At 36.4% G+C, this 20,751-nt stretch overlaps 1 protein-coding gene across 1 annotated transcript in view; it reads right to left on the reverse strand.

Moving 5' to 3' along the window:
- The window catches only part of USH2A (usherin), a 387,863-nt gene that overhangs the window by 276,455 nt on the left and 90,657 nt on the right, over window positions 1-20,751 (reverse strand). The window contains exon 20 of the mRNA XM_071578650.1: window positions 12,614-12,844. Within this exon, the coding sequence (XP_071434751.1) occupies window positions 12,614-12,844 (231 nt within the window). The remainder of the gene's footprint in view (window positions 1-12,613; window positions 12,845-20,751) is intronic.

Below are 20,751 nucleotides of genomic sequence, written 5' to 3' on the forward strand. Positions count from 1 at the left end.
TTTGCAAATCTGAATGGCAGCAGCACTAAATTTATCTCCCAGGTCCTTGACAACACTGTTGCATAATTTGTTTCTAAAATACACTTACATAAGTAAAGAAAATCGTTTGTAACTGTACTTTCTTCATGCCAAATACTTTTTCATTATTACTTTGAAGAATTAATTTACATCACTCTCATAATCTTAAATAACCAAAGTTTTTAAGTTTTTTGTTCCTTCTTTCTATGGATCAGAGACGTGAATTTGTCAGTAGGGTTATCCTGAGATAAAAAAAGAGTAGAAGCCTAAATTTACCAATCTCATGAAATTGCTCTTTGAAGGATGGTTAGGTACAGGATACTAGTGAAATTCTCAAATTAAAATTACATTTGCGTGGAGACTTTGCATCCTTGAAATGTAGGGGCTAAGAAGGCTCCTGTGTGAAATTGGTCCTGGACACTCAATTTTGATGGTTTGCAGAACACTAAAAAGGAAGGCAAAGAGTCTTTATCTTTGTGCTGGTTTAAAGGTGAACCAGTAGGGGAAATGAACTCACCACGAGAGAGATTATAAGTCAGACCTAAAATTTAATAATAATATTACAATAACAACACTGACACACAAGGGAAATTGCTTTCAACTCACAAAACCCCAGCAGTATAACCCAGTGTCCTGGGGCACAAACCCAAGGGGGTTTGTTTGCCCTTGTGCTGAGACCCCTGTGGTTCCCCCAAGTCCAGAGAAAAAGGAAAAGAAAAACCTGTTGGTGCAGGCGAGGGCTGTGGTCTGGGTGAGAGCGGGGATCTCCTCCTGTCAAGGTCCTGCTGCTGCTCTGGATCCGACGAGAGGTTCCCGAGGTCTTCTTACCCACCACTTATGTACCCTCAGGGAGCTCTCAGTCCCTCCCCCTGGGCGGGGACTCACACAATGGGTGATTAACTCTGGGAGCCAGGGGGTGTTGAGCTGTTGATGGCCCATTAGCAGCTCCACCCCCCTCAGGCTGGGTGTGAAGGTGATAATGGCTCCCTGGGCAGCTGCTGCTAATGGCCCATTGACCTTGGGGAATGAATAGAGGGGGTAGAATACACAGCTTTGATCACCCCCACACAGGGTTAGCTGGTCCTTCCTGCTGAACTAGGACAATCTTACCTCTTTAACTTTCTACCACTTTGTGACAGACAACATAAAGAAAAGTAAGACCACACCCTGTGGAACACCAAAAGAAGACAAAGGCATTATAGTGGTAAAATCAGGAAAGAAAAAAGAAAGGGTGGAAGGGGGAGAAGCAAGAAACAAATCATGGATAGTGCTAAAGCTGAGGGAAAAAATGAAAAAGCAAAAGAAATTAAAAAATAGAAGAGACAAGATGAAGAATTCACTCTGTATTTCACATACAGATGTTCATCTAATGCAGTAGTCAACACCTCTGATAGCTCAGATTGGAAAGAGATTTCATGAATATTAAAGATTTCTATCCATTGACATCTGTATTCGTCAGCAATGTTCCAAATGATGGATATGTCTGGGATTCTCCTATGACACTGGAATTTTTTTTAATTACTATTCAGAATAACTGTTTAGGCCACACTATGTATAAAAGTAAACACTCAAAATTTAGGAAACGCAAAACCAAAATTGCCTGCGAAAAATGAATGCATACCCAAACAGAGGATGAGTAACGATATAGTCTACAATTATACAAACACACATTTCCCATAAGATATCTGCCTCACAGATTTTATGATGTTCAGCAACTAAAACAGAATTCATGTAGCAAATAAGGATTTTGTGCACAGAAGCCTGTCTTCTTTGATGGAGCGCTCTGTGGATGTTTAATGAAAGAGGAAGGGGAGTATGAAAAGTGAATGGACAGTTCACAGCCAGCACAGTTCAATGTCACTCTGGAGAAATCTGTCCTGACCTCTGCCATAAAATCCTTATGCAATATGAAGCAACTTGCTTAAGTCAAACTTTCCAGAGTTACTCATTCTTCTTTTTTTATTTAGAGCTTGCATTTAAACATCCCGTGGAGATCTGTGGAAGTGTTATGTGCTCCTAATTGAAAAGGAGTGGGCAGACACACTACTTTAAACTCATGATCTACCCCAAAAAATCAGGCCCCACCTATGTAAAACTGAGCATTCAAAACTAGCATTCAGTCCTGTTTTTCTTTACCCGAAGCTCCTATTTATAAAGTGAAAGTAGTAATATAAGTGTTGTAATAGTGAATATTAACGATTACTAAGTACTCAGGCACTTCAGTAAAAATAGCACAGGAAAAAAGAATTAAAAATGCATATTCTGTGATATACTTAAGAATAGATATGTACGGTCAGACAGACATAAAGTCATATACACAACAGAAAGGATTTTTAAAAGGCAACAGTTGGTCCATACCATACACAGAACCTACAGAAAGATAGTTTTTAATCAACTGGTTACATGTCATCCTAACATATAACACAGTTGAACTACCTTCATGATGCTTATTTTAACTCCATTTCCAAAGCGCTAGGTGCTTAATTTTGCAAACTTAATTTTTCCCATATGTACGAGTGCAGATTGCTTTTTTTTCCTCTAAATTACCAGAGTCTAATCCTGAATGATAGTTTTGCCATAATGGAATTATTCAGTCTATGATCTGATTGATTTTAGACCTTAAATACTGAATCTTAACACACGTAAATTTTTAATCCTTTAATTTCTCTATTCTGCCAGTAATTGATAAGGACAGTTGTACTTAGACAAGGTCTTAATTTAATCGCCCTGAAAATCAATTAGAAGGTGAAAAGCTTCCTTATGTTATTATTATGAAAATTTCTTGATCAAATTCACAATGCAATCATAATCAATGCATGACACCTCACACACTTTAGTCAATACATAATTCAGTATTTACACCATCATCCTTTAAAAACAAGATGGGAAGGAATTTGTATCTTAAAAGCAGAAATAATTTAAAGGCTCAGTATCAGTCAAACACAATGTCTGAAGTTATGGGACTGAATAACCCATTATAGAAATAACCTAAAGAAGGGCCAAGTACGTACCAGAAAGAATTAATTTCACTTCAAGTGTCTCCCCAGCCAACACAGCAGTTATTGTCTCTTTGCTGCACCCTTGTTGAAAACTCTCCATAGAATCAGAAGGAAAATTTTGTCCCACTCTTAAGCAGGAGAGGCAAATTAGTCACCAACAATGGTGAAATGCAGAAGTTCTCAACACTTTCTTCACCAGCTATCTTTACCAGCACTGTTGGATCCCAGGCCCTGGGAACAAAATCGAGGTTGATGTAAACAGAGACCCACAGTCAGCAAAGGGAGAATTTGTATGTGAACAGGAGCCTGGCTTCTGTAAATCAACAGGACTTGACAGTACTCACTCAAGGGTGTTATGAGAGCTTGTTTACATTACTGCGAGGCCAGCCTCCATAACCTGAAAAGTCATGGAGATCAGAGAGTCATGGAGATCCTAGAAGACTGGAAAAGGGATAATGTCAACCCCCATCTACAAGAAGGGTTTAAAGGATGATCCAGAAAATTATAGGCACATCACTCTTACTTTAGTCCCTGGGAAAGTTATGGAGTGAATCTTCCTTGAGGGTTGCCACAAGTCAGATGAAACACGTGATTGGCAAAAGCCAGCATCAATTCACCAAGGGAAAATCATGTGTGATAAACCTGAGTGCATTCTACAACAAAGAAAACATCTCAGTGGGTGTGGGGCAAGCAGTGGACATTGTCTACCTCAATTTCACCAAGGCTTTCCATAGTGTTTGCCACTGGCTCCTTGTAAAGAACCTGATCCATGATGGTCTAGACAAGTGGTCTGTGCAGCTGGAACTGGCTGTCAGGCAGCACCCTGAGTAGAGTGGTGAACAGCTTCTTTTCAAACTGGCTGCCTGTTCCAAGTGGGGTTGCCCAGAAACCTATATTGAGCCTAAAGATGTTTAATATCTTCATAAGTGATCTGTTTGATGGGATCAAGTGTACCCTGATAAGATGAGATGACACCAACCCAGCGGAAGTGGATGCTTAGAAAAGGAGAGCCACCTTGCAGGAAGATATGCATAGACTGGAAGGCTGGGCTAACAAGAATCTTATGAAGTTCTGCCAAGAAAAATATACGGTCTTGCACCTGGGTAAACATAAACCAGGAGTGCAGTAGAGGCTGGGATCTACCCAGCCGGGAAGTACCTCTGTGGAAAAGGGCCGGGGGGTCTTGTAGACAAGCAGCTCAATATGAATGGACATATTGCTTGTCACCTGTAGAGAGAATGCCCACTACATTCAAAAATAATGAATCATGCTTACACAAAATTAATGAAAGCCCAACTAGAGCTGTGACAAAAGGGGTACAATTGCTGTTTTACAGAATAGAGGTCATGTGGTGTGTTTGTGATAAGCAAAAGACTCAACTCTGTAACTGCTTTTGCACAGACAGTTGAAACTATGCTCTTGTCTAGGAAAGGGCCCTTCCACTGGCAGATTGATAAAACAATGGAAAAGCTGCTGCTCTTACAAATTCCACAATTTGGGACTACTACGTGCTCTGGAGAGTTCAATGCATAAGCAGAAAAAAAAATAGGTTTAACCATGTAGTTCAGAATGTCAAAAAACAGTGGCAAAAATCTACTTTGGCACTAAAGCCAAGATTTAAACAGAAAAAAAAAAAAAAAAAAAAAGAAAAATTGCAACTGTGTGCCAAAGCTTGTGCTGCATAGTTGGTCTATTAAAGTCCAAGAGGCAAATATGAAAAATAATACACAAGGTGATATTCTTTTTTTCTCCTCTGTAGTGGTTACAACAAAAAAAGGAAAAGCAGATACTCAATACTGATAGAAAGTATGTCAGTGCCTAAAAATCAGCTCATCTTGGTGAAAATATTACCTCTGTAACACTGGCAAGGTCAGCATCAGTTTGGCTTATTTGTTGCCTAAGTCCCTGTTGTGCATGTTCAAAAATGTTTTCAGTTGTTTTGTTCCTAAAGCAGCAGAGTTCACTTTGTTGTGCTGGATCACTCCTTTTTCTCTATATGCAGCTTCTCTCTCACCCCCTATCTTTAGGCTTCTTGGGATTCAAAAGGAAGAAAGGAAGGAATGTGTTTTTCAAGATGAAATGTGAATTCATTTTTAAGTACTAAGATAAAATTCTGCCTAAAATCTCTGTGCAAACAGTTCTCAGGTAGAAAAAAAGGATAGTTCTCCTTCTCACTGAAGTCAGCCACTTGACGGTGATATAGAAGATTTTTATCTTCCTTTCACAGAAGATGAAGATGTGAGTTCAAATCATTCTTTTGTGAATACAAGAGGAGAAAACATAAGAAGTTGGCATAAAAATTAAAAGAATTTCTAAGGACAAGTCCTGTGGCAACAACCTAGACAGAAAGGACAAAACAAAATCCAAGTACTCCACAAGCTTTTTAGTGTATGATTTAATATAAAAGCCTGAAAAATGATTGGCACTATTAAAGTTCCCTAACACACAAAGTGTGTTCTTCAAGTCTGCAAAACAAATGTGTTCTCTTTCTTACTCTCTCAGTATTCAAAAGCTAGATGTAAGAATTTCTTTTGTAATAGTTTTTCCCTCAGAAAATCTTGCTTACTTTCTTCATTTCAATGTAATGAAATAAAAAGGGCTGATTCTTAAAAAGCTATGAATTGAAAAAATATCAGCAGAGAGACAAAGAATACATAAAACCAAACTAAGCAAAAAGGTCAGATTTCTGTCCTCCTCTTCCAGTTCTCTCCATCTTTTTAGTAAGGCTGTAGCAAACAAATTTAGCAGCATTTGCTTGTCTATAGATTAGGAAATCCTTGCCATCAGGCTGGAGAAATAGGTGGACCACAGTGCGACTGTGAGTAAAATATTGGCTAAACAGCAGGACTCAAAGGCTTGTGACAAGTGGCACAAAGCCCATTGGGCAGCATTTACAAGGAATTTCTGTTGGGACCAATTCTATTTAACAGTGTTATTCATTAAAACAGGTCCTGGGCGATGGGATGGAGCCTGGTATCTAAAAGTTTGGAGGCAATTTGAAAAAAAAAAAAAAAAAGAAGGCCGCAGTGGATACACTGCAACACAGAGATATCTTGACAGGCTGCAGAAATGGGGTGACAGAAACCTCATGAAATCCAGCAAATACAAGTCCTACAGTGCACTTTTGGGTACTCTGGCAGTAAAAACCCCCAAAACCACCAAAAGTAAATAGAAAAAAAAAAGAGAACAGCTACGCTTTCTTGGAGCACTAAATTGAACAAGAACATGAGGCAATGGACACAAGTTCAAATGCATAAAATTCTGTAGAGATATAAGTGGGGAAAGTCACCTAAAAGCCTGGCCAGATTGAAAACTGGAACAGTTCTTGGAAATATACTTGACTACATATGGAGAGAAAATTCAAGGTAACAAAGACCTTAACAGGTCTAGTGGGAGACACTATGAGTAGTACGTTGGACCAGATGATTTCTCTTCAACCCTAAATTGTTACGTTATTCTGATTTAATGATTAAAATTAATTTCTTACCATCTTAAATCATTAGTCACAAAAACAAATATTGGGGAAATGGAGAAAAAATAAAATAGAAGCAAAACTTGTTTGACTCATACAACCTTCCCTTTTTGTAGAAAATTGTCAATCAGGAAAAAAAGGCAGCTCTTTTCTAGTAAAAGTTATTTGGTGAAATGAACATCTTTCCTAGTTTCATTGGGTTAGTCTGAGTTTATAATAGGATAGATGTTTGGAAAACATTCTTAGAGGTCACAGAATCAATCCACTTACTCCAAAGGAGAATCAATTTTATCCAGGTTATTCCTGACAAATGCTCATCCAACTATTCTTTAAAATCTGCAGTGTCAGAGCTTTCATTTTTTTTCTCACAAAATGAATTATTTTGCTCAACTAGCCTGAATCTTTTAGAAAAAAATGTCTTTCAAGAATACAATCTACCTTGCTATATTTTAAATTTATTATGAGTGCACTGCTGTTTTACTCACAGTAGACATGAAAAGTTCATTCTCTTCATTGAAGTTACACATTTTTATATATTTTAACACCATTATCATGCATTTTTTTAGCCTTCATTATTCTAAATGACTCTATTTTTTTTGGCTTCTCCTCTTGCATTGTTTTAAGACTCCTAATCATATTCATTTTCTTGGTATTCCATAAATTTCCACCAGGATGGTGGAAAAGGCATGTTTACTTGCCTCCATACACTAATAAAAATATCTACACCTTCAGCTATCAAATCCTTACTCAAGATTACATAGAGCGGAATTTGGTTTACATCATTGCAAAGAGAGTTCAGAGTGATGAAGAGCTATGGGGAGATGAAGCACTGAGTGACCACGGCCCTTCTCGGCACTTCTGCTCACAACAAATGTAAACGACACCTGTGCAGTGTTCCATGGCAAACTCATTAAGAAACATCGTTACTGGAAACATTCTCCACTCTGAGAAATGTCTGTGTATCTGAGTCAGATTTTGGCAGTAAAAACACTAGCACAGATATATATATATATTTTTAATACGCATTTTTAAGACCACTTTATGACACTAAAAATGTCACTCCAAAAAAGTTCTACTTGTAATGTTTAATATATTAACATCTTACCTCATACAGTTATTTCATAATTATTATAGAGCTGATACACATCATGTGGAAGTTAGCAAAGACTACATAGTACAAGGCAAGATCCACTTCTTTTTAAGTGCAGTGTCCTATTTCAAAAGACTTGAATTCAAAGAAAGGCCAAGAACAAAAGTTTCTTCAGACTGGACTGCATTTTGATCAATTCTATGTTAGCAATTTTCTTTTTAAACAAGTGGCATTCAAGAGGAGCGACATTAAAATATTACTAGCTAATTCAACCATTTTTAAAATATCACAAGGAATTTTTTTATCCACCTGATAAAATGAATTATTTTTTCACTAAATAAGTAAAGGCCACCCTCCTCACACAGATGTTTAATTAGAACTCCTAACATCAAGCCCCAATTGTATTTTAAACAATGAATGAAGCATGCTGGGAAGATTTGTTGTGCTCCATTTCATAGAAAGAATATGTATATTGTTTACAAACCCCTCTACAATGTCACAGAATTGTCAATTTATGTTCAATGTTATATTTGAAAAGCAGTCTTATTTTGAGAGGTCAGAAGGAATGTCACCTTCCACACAACCATCTGGTACTCTCTTTGGTAGCAAGTGAGTCACTCTTTACTCAATGAGCATTTCATGCATATTCCAATGGATGCAGCAAGTTTCTCTATAGAGCCCAGCTCTAGTTCCACGGCAGGGAGACAAGCAGCTTTCTCATTCAACCCATGTGTCCAACTGATTGCAATTTCTATCCTTTCTAACTAAAAGATGCCCCTATTCCATCAGCTCTGCCACAGACTTTCTGCCTGGCAACGGGTAACAGGAAAGATTACAGTAAGTGATTTGTGTGATGCATGACTGTACTTTAGATAACTACATTGCAGTCCTGAAACTCCTAGCTCAGATGTCATTGATTGTCAAGGATATCCAAGGTTCAATTTTCAACCAGTTGTTCTTTGGGCCCACAAGTTCCTTTCAAAAACAATCAGTAGTTTGGCAACTATTTTCTTAATAAAACCTAAAACCAAACTTCCCTTTATCTGTCCTTAGGATTTTTACCCTGTATACTTGCTCCAGAAAAAAAAATATTCACAGGATTTTCTACAAAGTTCAAATAGTCTCCCCCACTATACTCAACAGAGTGCTTGTGCACTTTCTCAGGGAGTCACACTTTCAAAGAAAGATGTGATCCCCAACTCTCTGTAAAACTAAAAGCTTCCTAATCATCTGGAGATATTTTTTAAGTTACAAATCTGGAACAGACAGACAGTAATGCCTCAAATTAGACCCAAACTTCATCCTAACCAGGGCTTGTTTAGACAGGTAAAAATTCTCAATATCAGTTTTTATTTCATCCACTCAGGCACCTCAAGTCCTAACCCTCAGCCAAGGAGCAAAAAATTTTCATAAATATATCTCTACCTTATTATTGATATTCACACACACACATCTTTCAGCAGTTCAGCATGCTATTTCCCATGGATTCTATTCAACTATCTTGAATGATCTCACTTATAAGTCTTGGTAGTTCTCTCCTACAAAGTACACAAAGACATTTTGTTCTGCTTTCCTGCAGAACAAAATATTCTCACCCATTTTTTAGTGGTGAGAGCCAGGTTCACATGACATCATGCTCTTTACCTTCATCTTTAGGCTTTTTTTGGACATAGCTATTAGAGTCAGTCATTAAAGAGATAATACAAGTATAATTTGAATTTTAAGATATTCAGACACCCAGCTCTTTACAGGTCTTTGAACTCCAAGCTTGCCTGTCTGCACCTGTATAAAACAGACACAGTACCACTCTTGACAACTAGAGAACCAGAAAGACAAACACAACAACATTACTGCAGTATTCTGACTCCAGACTGACAGCTACATCACACAAGCTGTACCAATAAAAGCAAGCCACACAAAACAAATAATTTGCAAAATCCTCTAGCCATTTTTAGGGGGCAGTTGAAGTATGAAGTCCCGCATTAAGTAGAATCTGAACTTCAGCTCCCCATACGTTAAATCAGAATCATGCACTTTGCTGTGTCATGGGTAAGATATGAAGATAAACACCTGAATACCCCAATCTTCAGAGTGGTGGGAGATGGATAAGTTCCTTGGCTAAAATGAGGACACCAACAGTTCCTTTGCCTTGTGGTATTTTGATAGATACAATGAATGCTGTTGTATCTAAGAACTTCAAGGCATATGAGTAAGTATTAAAAATCAAGTCTGCATCAGTTGGGAAATAATATTACAGATGCCTAAAACACTTCTTCACAGTTTGATGAGCTGAGAAGTTGCATGTGGACAGTTCTAGCAAAAAAAAAAAAAAATCCTTTTCTTTACCGGATTTCCTCTCACCTAATGTGTACTCAGAGCACATCTTCCAGTGCAGCTGGAGGCTCTGTTACAGACAGAAGGACACTGCTTAGTGTAGCCACTGTTTACTGACTTTTTTTCTAAAGATGAATTTGGAAAATTTCCCAGATAATACATCTGCCCCTATTACTTGCATCTTGGAGTATAAGACCAGCCAGGGAGGTAGTGAAGACAACTGCATTTATTAGCAATGAATAAACTGATCAATCATTTTCGGGATTAACAGTGGGAGTTCCCAGACACACCGAGAAGTATCTGTCTGCTGACTGACATATACAAGCTGGCACACTTTTGTGTCAAAAATGTACACAGCTGCATGCACACTAAAGCTGTTCCATCCATAAAGCACAATTGCCAACTGCTTGTCTTCAGAGATCAGTAATAAGAGAGGAACTCAACAACAAAACAACTGCAGAGTGCAGTTAAAGAGTATTTTCAATTCCCTTAAGTGTCTGTCTTTCTAAACTCTCTTGGATTTGCTATCATTTTTGCTTCATCATATTTTGGAAGAAGGACAGATGATCTACCTATAAAAACCCAGATTAATACTTCTCAAAAACTTTACTGAGTTGCCAAACCAGGATTACAGATTTTTTGGTACCAAACACAGACTGAATTAACCAGATTGTCAGTCATTACTCATAGGTATCTGGACAAATTGTCTAGTGTGTTTTCATTCTACGTCATCTCCAAATACTCTGACTAATAGCTGATAGGGAAAAAAGAACACAACCTAAAGCAAGGATAAATTATATTTATCCATGCAACCATCAGGTGCCAGTATGAGGGGAGCTTTATTTTAACATCTTTACCCAACCTGTCTGTCCAAACTCTCTCAAATCACCTCAGCCATCACAATGAACTATATGCAAGGCATCAGTCCCAGTTTATGGAGCATAACCAAACCCCAGACTGAATCAACACTTGAATAGATTGGTGTTGGGCTTACTTGGTTACAAATAGACAGGTATGTTAACAATCCCAATTGTAACACCTTCTTTCCCAGCACAGATGGGAAGTATGAAATTCAGCAATACTCATAATTCTTTGCCTGTCTGATTAAACTATTTAACTATATTGTATTGATGGGGCTCATGGGTGCTCCAGTGAGAAAAACTGTAGGACACAATTCCTTTGGTGTTTAGATCATCACAATAGAAGAAACATATCAAAGATATTTTTGTTAAATATACAGTAAATTGTGCAAACTCATGTCAGGAAAACCATCAAGAAATTTGGATAAGAAAAGGAGCCCAACAGCTGTTCCTACAGATTCCCGCACAGAGACAGGTTTTGCCAGTCAACACTGTGTCAATATTTAACTAACACATTATCATTTGTTATTATTATTTGTCAAGTAAGCATCCAGCCAGAAAAAAAAAAATTGAAGTCATCTTCAACTTTGGGTTTTTTTAAGTCAAATCCATCCAGTGACCACAGAGAGGCCAGAAGCCGATTCCTGTTTTAAACAAAATCTGAACTTGCACACATATACTTGCAAGTACTGAGATATCTGTGCTCAAATATTCTTTCCAGAATTACCTGTGGTGACCCTGAAGACAAGGGCATGTCAGCTGAGTGCTCTTGAAATCTTCAGCATTCTTTTGTGTGTCAACAATGTTGCATGGCTTTTGCAGCCCTTATCTCTTAACAAACAAGGCTTAGTACCAGGTTAAGTTGTGTCACTGCGTGGTGTGGCCTTAGGACCAAGCCAATGCTTGCTCATATGGCTGCCTAGATTCATTCTGGATTTCCCCTTGCTGCTGTCAGTCTTGTGACTTGAGATATACTCACACAGACCTTTCATACAACTTTTTTTTCATAGACCTTCAGCTCTGACATTTCTTCTATTCAATATTCATACTTCTTGCATATCCATGCAATATTTCACTTACAGACTTCTACAAAATCTCAAACATTCAACCAGGTTAATTTTTTTTTTTCAAAAAAACATGCAGTCTATATCTTTGTGTTATCCCAGAAGTAAAGACATCAGCAAATTATGAGAATTACAGAACACAGATGTGATGACCTATTGTGTGTCATCATAACAGGACATAGACCTGCTTCAATATGAAAAACTCACAGCTTCAAAATAAGTAACTGAAAAAAACCAAACAAACCAAACCAAACAAAAAAAACCCCACAAAAGTACCCAAAGGTCCAGAAACAGTGGAATTCTGACAGATTGGTAGGATTCTTTCCTTCCTTAACCAAATAAGCAAGATCATAGCACAAATGTTCTGAATATGAAAGACAGAGCTTTTTGAGTGCTTATGCAACCTTAGGAATTCTCAAAAAGATACCAAGTGAAACATACCTCAAAAATCATAGCAAATTGATTAAAAAGTTTTTATCTCAGAAGAATAAATAAAATCTATCTTATGTTTACAACACAGAAACGAATCAAATACATAGCAAGATTCACTGTCATGTACATCTCTCCAAACTGAAAGGAGTACAAATCCCACATGTCCAATGTTTTCCACAGCCTTTTACCGGAGAATCAAAATAGTCCATTAATCAATAACCATCACATTAAATTAATAAATTAAAACCTACACATTTTAAAATAGAAATTTTATAGAACATCATAATAAATGGCAAAACAAATGCAGAGTGCAATTAGTACATTTTATAAGTAAACTCATTTACCTGTAAAGTAAGTATTGGTGGGGAGGGTGGAACTAGCGAATCTGTAATATCCATTTCCAGGGAAACGGATCCCTTTCATTACTTCTGTACTAAATGTAGCTAAAGATGCATCCATCCTTTCCACCTGGTAGATGGGAGAAGGGCCATTAAGCTCTTCAGGTTCATTCCAATGTATCTTTACCATTGTGCTGTTTATTCCTTCAACACGAGGGGCACTAAGTTTTCTTGGAGCTGTGGATAAATAAAAATTGTCTAGGTATTTTTGTCCATAATACTTGGGAAATTAATTATTTCATATGACTTAATTTTTGCAAAATATCATGTTTCAGTTTCTGATTATCTTATGAATAAACACAGAAATCCACAAAAGCTTAATTAGAGGAGAAAAATTCCCAAAATGTTTTTTATCTTCATAAAAACTTAGTTTTAATTGTAAAATAAATACTTCATTTATTAAAGCTTTGGATAAATGTCTCTGCTATTATATCCAAAATATCTTTCATAACCTTTAAGAATAGGAATCAGCATCTTCATAAAATGTATGTTTGTATTTCCTCCTTGATCAGCCTCTCATTCCATAGTCAATGTAAGTGTGTATCTGTGTGACCTTCACAATGGATGTGAGTGAAAAAACAAAGGAGAATCTCAAGAGTTAATTAACTCTTGTTACATCTCAGCATGGCACATGACAACATGAGTCTAACTTTTCTTCACCACTAGTGGTGCACAGTAAGTCTACATACAAGATTGTTTCCATGAAAGTATCCACATAAGATAGTTTTATGTTATTGAGATGATCCTTCTACCATTAAATTCAATACTTTGATATTTTTTAAACAATTTGATAGCATTAGTCACTCTATAGCTGAGTTATTAACAAAACATACTCCATTTTTCTTTATAGAATACTGTGCAGTGAGCCACTGGAGGGCAGCAGGACCTGTTTGGATAATGGCACAATGGCCATACAGGTGGGAAGGAAACGGACCCCATCACTGAAACAACAGAAGATGCCATCTGGACAAGAATACTCTACTATATATAGAATCTATACACATCTTGCCTTTTTTCTTCTTCTTTCCCTGATAAAGAAAAGGGTTTAACAACAGAAACTTCATTTGTACCCAGGCAGCGAAATACAATGACAACTTGTAAAAATTACTTGTTCCCATAATGACATAGTAAAGAGCAATAAACGCCTTTCAAGAACAATAAAACCTGAAATAAAATATGGGCCTTCAAAATCTGACATATTACTTCACAGCCCAGTGTTGTACATAGCATGAGTTCTTTAGAGAAGGAGAGATTGCTCCATTTAAAATGAATTAATAACATCCTTTTAAACATTCTCTCATTTCCAAGATCATTAACATATTTTTCATTTTTCCTATTTGCTGGTAGCATATTACTTCTTTCTTTCTCTTTTTCTTTGTCCCCCATGCCCCATAACTTGATAAATATTCTTCTTGGAGAAAGCAGGGAGTGGAGGAACTGGGAAACTGCCAATGGCACTATGTGCTGTAAATTCCTGCTTGGGTATCATTTATGACTTCACAATCTAATTAGTATCTCACGCGATGGTAGAAATTTACAATGTCAAAATTGAAGTAATGCAGCGTGAGGTCATAAGCTTTCCTGCATAAGTAGGGCATAGCACTAATGAATTGTGGTATTAATGCACAAGTTTAAATAGAAAACATGGCTTAACAATCAAAACTTCACCTTTGAGGGAACCAGCATACGTCAGCATTTTAAATGAGAACTGGAGGTTGAGCCCTCCAGTTCAGATTACTGATGGCAAAACAGAAATGCTAAAATTCATTATTTTTAAAATGCACACATCTGACTAGCAATCATGACAATAACTATATCTGCCTTTAAAGTCTAGTATTAATAAAGGCAGTTACTTGGACCATAATTATGGCATCTCTGATACCCAAACCTGAAGCTTTTATGGGGCTTATGCAATTAACTACTTAAATGCATCGTAACACTTGCTTCTCTGACAGGGAAGTATTGATTTTTTAATCATTTTCAAGTCTCCTCTAGCACAAATAAATGTACTACAGTTACAGTTAATGCACTGTGTACACGCATTAAACACTGGCATGACACAATTTATTATTTTGTGATATATAGAACAGAAGACTACTCTTTCAGAAAGTAACATCCTTGCTATGTTAGTATTTAAACTACAGTCTTGTTGATGCTTGAGAATTCTTATGCAGCAAGACAGCAAAAAACTGTATATAATGGGTTACATAAGTATCAGAAAGAAAAAAAAAAAACCAACCAAACAGAAAACTCAACTGCACACAGAAACAGAAAGGACTTTAAATAAATCTCTAGCTCTAGCCCACCAGGGTACTAAATGCTGAAATTAAAAATATTCAAGACTAAAAGACACACTGTGTATTTACCTAAAGGTGTCACTGTGGTACCTGTAGCAACTTTTTGTAAGATGAATCGACTATAATTTTACCTATTTAATTTTTTTTAGTCACGTTCTGTTAAGACACATCTGTCAAAATAATGAGCACACTGCATTTTAGCGGATTCAAAGTCACATTTTTGTGTATTTTAATTATGTAGTTTTAATGTCTTGCTATATAATACATATTTAATATATTATAAAGCTAAAACTGTATTTAAAAGCCCATGATTGCTGCATACCATTGTGTAGCAAAGGGCACTGAAAAGACCAATAAAGACAGATGGTCCATACAGCTTATGTTGAAGTCATATATCTAAATATAGATGTTGCTACACAGGTTATTACAAATAAGCCTTTCCCATGTGTTTATGCACACACATGTACACAAAAATGAAGTTGGTAAGTAAAGAGCAGTTAATTTTGTTTTGTTTGAAATAATATCATTTTAGTTTTAGGCTCGAAGACAGATGCCAGCATTTCACTCTGAACAGATGGTAATTCCATCTAATAGTGCATCTCTGTATTAGTAAGGTCTGTTGTGTATACAAACAGTAATAAACACTAGGTAAGGATCAAAATAAATTTTAATTGTTGACATTAAATTCTGGCAGCCATGGTTCTAAGGATACAATATTCCTTTCTCAAGTCTGTCAGGTTTACTAATACAACTGCTAAAGCTTTTCTATACTCTGCCAGCTTCTTGTCCCAGGAATAACATATTTACACTGTGGCTAAATTTTACAGGCCTGCATATGTTTGAGTAACTCCTGTTCAGTGTACAGTAGGTAGCTATTTGTGTACTCTTCCACCAAAGCCTTCAATTAGACACTCTGAATAGCTCAGGAAGGTAACAGTAACAAAAAGTACACAGTGTTTAATTATTGTTAAGTTGAAAGGCATAAATACAAATTAAAACATAAAATATTGGCAAATTTGAAGACAAAAACTGACAGCAAATATATTTTCTTTTCATCTTGGAGTTTACCTTGCAAGTAAAATTACATGCCTCACTGTGGGTCATCCATTTAATTTTGCTACCAGTTATTAGCTCAAGGGACCCCAAGTTTGCTATTGCATTTCTGGTATGTTCTTCTCTTTTTTTGCACTTCACAATGGTATCAGTCATTTCAACAGCAAATGAGCCAACCAATAATACTTATGTCTTCTGACAATATTTTGAAATTTTAGGAGATTCTTCAGAGAGTCTATTTTGGACTCTTTCCCAAAAAAGAATAATATTCACCTACACTGGACATCAAAAGAAAATTTAGTAATATGGATATTTTGCAATCATATTTCTTTTAAAATAGATGTAATACCCTGTATTTTTTAAAAATCATGAAAAATATATTGCTTCCACCATATGGGACAACCAACGACTCACCAACCGATTTAAGATGCAGCATATTGAGCTGACCATATGTTACAGTGCTGTTGAATGGCTGAGTGATTCATGCCCGTCACATTCTAGTATATCAATTAAAGCTCCTTGAAGTCTGCATGATTTGTGTCTCTGTTATTAAACCCTGCTAATTCATCCCACTTACACATCTGTTATAAATCTCTAGGAGTGCTGCATGATTCATGGCAATCTGTGAGCATGGTACAGCAAATTCTTCTCCTTGTAATTAACAGTAAATTGTTTTACTGCCATGCAATGAATTTTTCAGTTATATTGCAAATGAACTCCTAAATGCACGGTTCTTTCCTAAGAACTGACTTATATTATTAGGCAATTAAAAAGTATTGCTTTGAACCAAAAGCTTTTAATCAAGAGGAATGCAACTTAAACATAGCTTTAAAACCTTGCAAATTTGACAGAGAGGGAAAAGAACAAGCTGAGCTGTTTTGAGCTATTTTCTGAAGTATAATATGTGGTTTGTAAGGAAGAGGAAATAAGTAACTTTTGCATCCCTTCTAATTTGCTAAAACTCAAAGAGCAGTTTAACTACAGCTTGAACACTTGGCAAGACAAGTTTGAACAGATTCTATTTATGTCAAAAGTTACTTAAGTCATCTGTCATTATGAAATTTCTCAGATTACTTTACACTTTTCTAATTGTAAAACAGCGTCTTTATTCTTCAAATAAATAATTGGATAATTAGCCAAGCTGAATCATCAGAGGATTCCAGTGCTGTTCAAGTGTTCTTGTCAAAGGTGAAGCAAATTCATTTCAGCTTTGCCTCTGTAGCTTTCTGCAGAGGCTTTGATTTTTTTTCCTGCTACATTCTTGGCAGCAGCCTCAAATTCATGAGTCCATACATCAAGTCAGTAGTTTAACAACAAATGAAATTAAATTCAAAGAAGGGAAACTAATTGAAGGACAGCAACAAAAGTGTTTGGTAATGTGCTTTTTAATATGGCATGCCACATTTGCATGATAATTTTTCCTTTTTAGCATGGAGCAGAAAGTGACTAGCTTAATGAGGGATTATTCAAGACAGGAATGAACAAAATGCATTCATAACTAAGAACAAAGATTGTATTATGAAACGGAAACAGGCAACTGCCGAGAAGTAACTGGATGATTGGTTTATGCATTATGAATAAAAAGGTAGAAAAATATTTATATTAGTATTCACTAATGACTATATATACAAGATTGTTGTAATTAAAATTATAAATTAACATATTAAGAGTGCTTGTTTAATCACTTTGGGTCCTATTCACAATGAAGAGACTTATGTACATGCATGCAAAACAATCTGTGTTTCCAGGCCAGCAGCAAATGGCCCTCATATTTCTCTTCTGTAACAAAGGAAAATATACATTACTTACTACCTGTTTAATGGGTATTGGTGATTTTAAAATTGAGGCATAGCATTTTGTAGAAAAGCAGCCTATGACAGGCATAAACAAATGAGGCTTTTGAAAAGGGCTTGCACCGGACCCTATTCATGAATGGAAAAAACAGACAAATTACTCAGATTAAAAGGGTAATCAAAAAGAAAATGACATCAAGGATTGTAAGACAGCCCAGAATTACCCCAGCAAACCCAGAGGCAACTCCAAAACCACCAAATACAACTGCTTGAGAAGTCTGCCAAGAAGCCAGATGCAGCTGGTGCTGGAAGAATATCTTCTACAAATTAGCTTCTGAACCCTGTAATTGCCATCAAAAGCAAAGGATTGGGAATACAATGTGCTGGGTAAGAGGCAGCAATCACAAAGCCATACTTTGCTATATCTTAAAAAGTGGTTTTTAAATGAATTTAAAAAAGAAATAAGGGCAAAGGAAAGGCGAACTTAATTACAAGAAATAAGCTTAGTCACACAGTAGTTAATGAAACGTATCTGTATAGATTGTTTAAGGCACTCTTTGACTATATGATTTGAGATCAGTGGCATAAGCAATTGTAATAGTCCAAGCACTCACATGGCTCATTTCATCCTGTTGAAACGTCAGAAATTGCTGGGAATAAAGAGGTGTTTCTCTGCCTCACTGAAAAATTTTGAAAACATGCTTTGTTTATATTGGTAATTTATAATTTTATTCAAACACATTGTCACAAAAAGGCACCTTTAAAGGACCAAGTGTCTCACTGATAGCAGCTAATATAGTTCTATAGATTCCAAGGTACCAGTTCAGAGTCCTACAGGAGAGAAAACCACAAAGCAAAAACTGCTTTTGAAATAATAAAAAAAAATAGCCTAAGACCTCAGGCTGAATGCCATTTTCAGACAGATATCTGAACATGGAAGAACCCAAAGAAAGGAATAAAGTAAGATTTTGCTCTTTGTATTGAGATTAAAAAATGTATGATTATTTTCCCATATTCCTTTCACTTACATACGTGTAGCTTCACTTAATGATCTTGGGGCAGCACAGGCAAGAACAAAATTCAAATTGCATTTCAAATTTTCAAATAAAGTATTAACACTGAACTTCTTCCTCATCTATCAGCCACGGATTTCAATATTATGGGCACAATATTGCAGAGCATAAAAAATATTTCAAATACCACAAGAATTGTGGAAGGTGCATCATCTTAATTTACCATTTAAAAGACTGATGAAAAAGTATTAAACACTTCTCAGTTAACTATTTTAAACTCCACTATTTATGTAATTTTTTCTGAACAGATGAAATGGAGGTTCTCTTTCTGTCCAGTCACCTGGATGAGTAATTCTCTTCATATGCCTGTTTTGATCTTTTATCCCATTACTGCATTTACCACATAACATTGATCTTCCAACTTTTTTTACCATTCTCACAGCTGGCCACGCATCAGGCACAAGTGCTCAAGTTCTTTTATTTACCACACTCTCCTGGTTTCATATGCATTTGTAATATCTTCCACTCAGCCTTTTCAAAAAATACCTCCATTCTTTGTAATTTCATTCTATTTGTTTCCTCACTCTCTCTCCTCACATTCTTCTGGTTTACCTTATTTTGTTACATTTACAAATATTGTGGGTGTATGTATTGGTGAGGAGGAGGTTTTTGCCATATGGCCGAGTTTAGTTTTCTTTCACTCTACTCCTGCAAAGCTATTCATGAGATATTCCCAGTGCAGATGCCTATACTGAACCAAGTTAGAAGGAATCTACTCGTTATATTTGCTTCTGGATTATGTTAGCCAGTTGTACTGCAAGAGACATCTCACTGGAAGATCAGCAGACTCTTTCTGATGCTCCTGCTCCCTTGGATATTATTCTTAAATTCTGCTCCTTACTGCAGGAGTCCCTTTTGTCTTTTTGATCTTGTCTCAAAACCTCTTACTTTTCTTTCTCAGCACTTTTGTTCTAATGATTTCATACCCTTGTTTCTGCCTAATGGATATGAACAAAGCTTAAAAATTACTTAAGACTTTTAGTGGCAAATTTTTGAAGTGATTGGCAATTCCAAAAAGAAGCCCCTTGCTAATACACATCAGTTGTGCCAAAATCACAGCCATTGAGGCACTCATTGATTTAAATGTGATAAATCAATGTACTCCATCCATGGAGGGAGTAGAGATGGTTTTCCATTATCCTTCTGAGGATCAGAGAAGAAGAACTAGTCTAATTTAGTATAACCTCTAGTCCAAAATGAAATACAATTCAAAGCCCCTGGATTGTGCTACGATGAAAGGGGACCATCATGCTGGAGCACATTTCAGTCAAGACTTCCTCCAAAAAGCTCCTTTTGAGAGGCATCCAGCCAGGAAAGCTGTCTCTTTGCCAGGGAAGCATTCCTTCATGGAAAGGAACTCACCAACAGTCCTAGAAAGGCAGTTTGAATTTCATTTTGCACCATTCAATGAAAAGGATAATAATGAAATAAGGCTTAAAAATTACAGGCACTGGTTTCTCCTAACTTTTTTCGAAGTTTTAACTCACTTTGGTTGTCATCATGTAAGTAGCACTTCTTTTAAATTTTCTTTGGAAACAGTTTTCAGAACCTTACAGAATGAAACATGTGTGCACACACACACACACACACAAAAAGACTCCAACCTGTATGGATAGGATAAAACAAATTTCTTCAGAAAAAAAGTAGTGAGTGGTGAAAGATAAAATTGCATGCAAAGTGCATGCAATTTTATTTTTTAGTTTGCCAGAATTTAATCCATTGCAGTAATATGCATTAAAAACATAAAAGGAAGCTGATATAGGACTGATTTTCTCCCTTTCAAGGCTTACAATAGTAAGTAGGAAAAGGCTTCACTGCAAAACAGCTAATAAATGGGGACATGTCTGCTATGCTATTTTGTATTCTCC

Source organism: Pithys albifrons, chromosome 2 (assembly GCF_047495875.1).
Source record: "Pithys albifrons albifrons isolate INPA30051 chromosome 2, PitAlb_v1, whole genome shotgun sequence".
NCBI classification, from domain to species: Eukaryota; Metazoa; Chordata; class Aves; order Passeriformes; family Thamnophilidae; genus Pithys; species Pithys albifrons.